The sequence below is a fragment of the Triticum urartu genome, chromosome 2A (genome assembly GCF_056163025.1).
Source record: "Triticum urartu cultivar PI428250 chromosome 2A, HENAU_Tu73, whole genome shotgun sequence".
NCBI classification, from domain to species: domain Eukaryota; kingdom Viridiplantae; phylum Streptophyta; class Magnoliopsida; order Poales; family Poaceae; genus Triticum; species Triticum urartu.
The window spans coordinates 312,672,640-312,678,152 of NC_141874.1; the positions used below are offsets into that span (position 1 = coordinate 312,672,640).

The 5,513-nt window shown below is 44.9% G+C and overlaps 1 protein-coding gene across 1 annotated transcript; it reads right to left on the minus strand.

The window, feature by feature from the left end:
- Window positions 1-480: 480 nt before the first annotated feature.
- LOC147984936 (uncharacterized) lies at window positions 481-2,201 on the minus strand. The gene is made up of 7 exons (XM_087539821.1): window positions 1,973-2,201; window positions 1,807-1,876; window positions 1,574-1,704; window positions 1,352-1,495; window positions 1,014-1,058; window positions 723-798; window positions 481-523 (listed from the first exon to the last, which is right to left on the minus strand). Exons 1-7 carry the CDS (start codon window positions 2,013-2,015, stop codon window positions 481-483), a joined length of 552 nt encoding a protein of 183 aa, XP_087395947.1. The 5' UTR covers window positions 2,016-2,201.
- Window positions 2,202-5,513: the final 3,312 nt, after the last annotated feature.

The following is a 5,513-nucleotide window of genomic DNA, read 5'->3' on the forward strand; positions in this document are numbered from 1 at the left end:
GAAAGGATAGATAGAGGATTGACAGGGTCTAAGAAAGATCAATTGCAATACACTTTCACTCCATTTTTCACTCCGTAATAGCATGATTGAATAAGTAGTTCAAAGCTAGAGCAGTTTCTCCTTTTAGTATCATTGGGCACAAGCTCCTTGAGGAAGCTTGCGTGGTCAGTAGCACGTTGGTCCTGCAATTGTGTCGACACGGAGGAGCCGCCTCCAGGTCAGCCTACAACAGGGTAACTTCTCTGCACTACAACAAATCAAAAGTAGTAAATGCACACATTTTGGACATACAAGCATAATGGAAATTTGCAGAAATAACATGGCGTATCCTGATACGAAGTACTAATGCTTTGGGAATTTTCGAACAGAGAGAAGAATTGCAGGAAGTTCAAGCATCAAGAGCAAAATAGCATGGGCTCACCGGGGAAGGAGGTAGACAGAGGACAGTGGTTGGCATAGCGCCCGGCTCACCGACAGGCTTCAGTTCGGGCTGGATTCATCAAAGATGTCAAGCTTATAAGCACTGCAAGAACAACCAAGATCGAGAGAATACAATGAGCACCATGTCTAATTCTCAAGTTAGTGGTTGGTCCAATAAAACTACGAGGTCAGTGCTTCCATTTAAGTAACGAGATGCAAGCTTAGTTCTTAGGTTACAAATTTGTAAATACTACTACTGCTACCGGCATTTACAAATACGGGTGAACATGAACTACGCACACCTACTGAACTGCTCCATGCCACCGTCCCGCTGCTCATCAATAAACTTGCCGCCTGCTCGTTGTCGTTGGACGTACCCTGCACACACACAATAGCCACCAATTATCATGCACAAGTTCATGTACAGTAAAATTACAATTTCACAACTAAACATAAAATTTTATGTACTTTGAAATAATTCATTTTACATTCCAAATACTTCATCTGTTTCGAAATATGAACTTCTATATTTGTTTCCTTAGAACTTATTATGATTTCCTTCCGAACTACAAAAACATGATTGGTTTACTTACCCACAAAATACTTGAAGTATGTCAAATGAAAAAACATCCCCAGGCCTGGAAGTAAGAAAACACATTACACTCATCGAGGTACATATCATTTTGCGCATACCTTGTGAGAGACCACATAGGATTCCAAGATTCTGGATGGACTTTAGCAAAGTGAAATGATACCTTTTTCTAACCTAAGAACTACAAAAAATTAGCATGATTTTTTTAAGCACAACAAATAAACTCTTAACTACTTCTGGCAAGTATAATTGAACTGATATGTCCTTTTTCTACTTACTGAATGGCTAACCACTCCAAATAAACTATTAACTACTTATGGCATGTTTTTTTGAACTGACCTTTCCCATGTTTTTTTGGTGTATGTCTTTTCCCAAATCTTTTTCTGACCCTCTTCTTTGAACTTCTATATTTATTTTTCACGAACTTTCTAATCTGCGGCAACCATGGGAGTATACTATGTTGACATCCTTTCTGCTGATGATCTGAAACAGTAGGATATGATTAAGTAGCAGTTCAAAAAGGAACAAACTACAATTGGTCATGATTCATGGAATTAATACCTGGCATTGGCATTGGCTTTGACTGGTCGAAAGGGAGCTGGGAGCCCTTGAGAACGTACTCTGTTCCTTGTGTGGGCAGCAGTAGATCATCCGCATAATGATCGTGCCACACGAATCCAGTCTTATAGCTCCTGCATTGCATCGTTGCCTTGTGAATAAAAACAATGTTTGTTCGATAACAGATGGATCTCGAGATCGACAGCAGTTCGATTGATGGATATGTATGTAGGTACCTCTTGCAGGACCAGGAATACTTGGCTGCCATTCCCTTCCCTCTCACGGCGTCCATCCGGCCAATCACATCTAAAGAAACAAATTGCAATCATTCATGGTAAGGCATCATCCTATAACAAACCACTAGCAGGAATAAAAATCAGGCTGCAGTTGCAGCTTACTAACCTCGCAGGTAGAGGCCTTGCAGGGAGGCGAGGGTCACCTCCATGAAGTGTGGGTGCTCCAAGTGGTGGTTGCGGCAGAGGTACTACATCACCGCCACCCTCGTCCCTGGCTCAAGCCTCTTGGTCGGTGGTGGCTCCGGCTCCACCCTGATAGCCTTGGTGCACATCCTGGACGGGCTAGCGCGCCGCCTCGCCCTCCCCTCCATCGCGTGCCGTGGATCCTCCGACATATAAGGGTGTGTGTGTATGTACAGTCTGATCAGCCTACACACACTGCAGACATTATACGAAATAGCTGAGTCAGAGACCAAGCAAGCTATGAATAAGGAAAGGCAGGTAAGAAAAAGGAGGTAGAAATAGAATGGGGGCCGAAGAGCCGGGAACAGACCTTCTGCTGCTTCTTGTGGATGGATTATAACTAACTGCCAGGTATTGCTGTGCTTCGTCTTCCTTAGCTAGCTCTGGGTTGAGAAGAGACGGAGCCCTTTTGTTCATGAGGCCCTAGCTGCTGCCTGGTAGGAGGTAGGTCATGGGGGTGTAGAATCACCACGGCTAAAGTGTCAGAACATAAAAGTTGCTTAAGTGTCACAACAAACACGAATTATATAGGTTACAGATTTTGCCTTCTATAATCATGTTGCTTCCCGGACAGTCCAAAAGAAGCACCCGCACAAGTTCAGTAGCTGCTCGCCGTGCACACCTGCTCGATGGGAATTTACACAAACTATTTGGAATTTGAAATTGAACTTTAGTATAATTAGAAACTAAACTGAAAAAGAATGAAATGAACTAAAATTAGAAATTAAACTGAATAAAAATTAAGATGTTTCTGGATGTAATAAGGGCTTCTCTTTTGCAGGTAGCTTTCGAACAAATACTGAACATTTTCTATACCAATAGTTATACTTTCTCGATAGTAATACATGAACTCCTCTAAATGGTAATACATGAACTTCTTGGTAAGCTGAAAGTTTGTACTCTGGACAGTAATACATGCCCTCTCGAGTTTGTACTGACGTGAATCCTTTTGAACCTGCGTGGCTTTACATGGTTGAACAGGTTTACTTACTAGGCAGTACATGAACTCCTCAGCCAATAATACATGAACTACTTGGAACATCAATTTTCATCAAGCACTTGAAAACACAGAACACCACACAAATAGAAGAACTGTATGATGAAATGTCGAAATAACTCCCACATCCATCATACTAGTTGTCGTTGTTGTCTTCCTGGACGGTTGAAAGTGTTCCTCCAGATTTCTACTCTCCCCAAATTCCTAACCATTAAAAATCAATAGATTTACACACTGAAAGTAGAAATGCACTGATCAATCTCCTTCTCAAGATCGGTGATGAAGGATGCAATAAATATCATCCACCAAATGCCAAAGTAGAATAAACTAGAGCAAAATAGAAAATGAGACCTCAGTTTTCCCGGGTTTCTGTGGTGAGCCACCTTGTTTTTTTGTTCTCTTTCTAATTTTATCTTCCTCTGAACTATATGGTCTTTTTGAGTCTGAACTAATGTGGACATTTTTAGCAATAATACAGGCTATATTTCTTTAATGAGGACAAGGAAAGCTATCTATATTCCAGGAAGAACCACGTACTACATTTTTATATGCCAACGACATATTTAGCATTGCATTCATTTATTCTTGGATCTACGAAACTGACTGAGAAATTGATCAAAAAATTGGGAACTTTTTGGGAAGATCAGCATTGTACAACTGAGCAATGGAAGAACCAATCATTCAAGAAATTTTGGGTAGTTGCCCCTCACCTGCATCAAATGCAAGTCAGAACCCAGAACTTCCCACTCAAAAACAGTTAGACTTTTCCTAACCTTGCCTCGCTTAACTTCACAGCAGATCACCACTACTAGGGAAAACCTTATACACAGAGGTATAGAAGTAGCGTTGGTCAAAACACGACGCTATTGCTACTTATTAGTAGCGCTTGTTACAAAAGCACACTACAACCATTGTTGTAGCAGTTGTGCGTCTGCGTGGAAAAGCGCTACTACTAGAATTCGCTCGCTGGTGCCGATAGGCTAGGAATAGTAGTAGCGGTTCTTCCTGACGCACGCTACTGCTAAAAACATTGTAGTAGCACGTTTATGCTGTAGAGCGCTACTGCTATGAAAAAGAAATAAATAGAAAATTACGTAGAAAAGTAAATGAAAATGAAAGAAATGGAAAAAGGAGAAATGAAAAAAAGAAAATGTAAAGAAAACTAAAGAAAAAGAAAACAGAAAGGAATAGTTGTAGCGTGTTTCGCTGGAAAACGCTATAGCTAACATAGCTATAGCGTGTTTCGGCAAAAAGCGCTACTGCTGGTTTGACTTAACCCCCGACCGCGCGGGCTCAAAATTTCGCTAAGTCCTTCCCCCTCCACTCCCTCCTCTTCACAAACTGCTCCATCGCCGTCATCACCCTGCCCCCTTCGACCACACCGCCGCCGCCCGAGGCCACCTTCGACCACACTACTGCCGCCCGAGGCCACCCTCGACCTCATTGCCGCCGCCCGAGGCCGTCATCGACCTCACCATCACCTCCCTCGAGCTCACCACCGCCGCCCTCGACCTCACCGTTTCCGCCTGAGCCTGCCTAGGACCTCCGCCGCCCGAGTAAGAGCCTGCCCTCGCCGCCGATCGTAAGGCTCTGCCTCTCATCTCCCCTACCCTCCTCTCTATCTCTGCTAGGGCAATTCATATATATGTTGATGCTGTGTTGATATTCATATGAACCCTACGTGTTCAAATGAACCTTAGATTTGTTAAGGGCAGTGGACATTTGTTGGTGGAAATGACACCTATGGGGTCACTGGGATCCCTTCTACGAATGGCGAGCGCGAGGTTGTGCAAAGAGCGGGTCTGACAGGAGGCACACGGATCGTTTACCCAGGTTCGGGCCACGAAGATGCGTAATACCCTAGTCCTGCTTTGGTGGATGTATTTGAGTGTGTTCTTGTGTTCTAGAGCTAGCTACGGGGTGCAACTTTCCCAAAAAATTCGAATCCCTATCCTGGTCACCTCGGGCCTCCTTGTATAGGAAAAAGGGGTTGCCACAGTGGCACACAGGAGGTGAAAAGGTCTACAGTCGATAATCCTATCCTCTGGGACCGTCGGACAAACGCATTTAATGCGCTGCTGACATGCTCCCCTTGATTTATCGGGGACGCCAGGGAAGCACGTCCCAGCCGTCGCCGCCTCTCCTGGCCTCGACACGCGTCCGAGCTGATGAGGCATCGCGGCGCCACGTTGGCTGGCTTCTGCGCTGGCGTGGTGGTGGAGCCTTCATGAAGGATCGCATGCTGCCACGCAGGTGCTTGCTGAGTCAGTGTAGAGGCCGCCTGTCGCCACGCAGGTGCCTGCCCAGCTGGTTGAACTAGCAGCTGCTTGGGGACGGTGGTGGAGTCTTGGTTGGCGTGGGCCTGGCAGTGGCCCTGCTGATGCCCTCGCCAAGGGTCTTGCCGGGGGTCTCATGGATTTCCTCGGCTAGTATCCCGGCGAGGGTCGCCGTCTTCTGGTCCTCATCT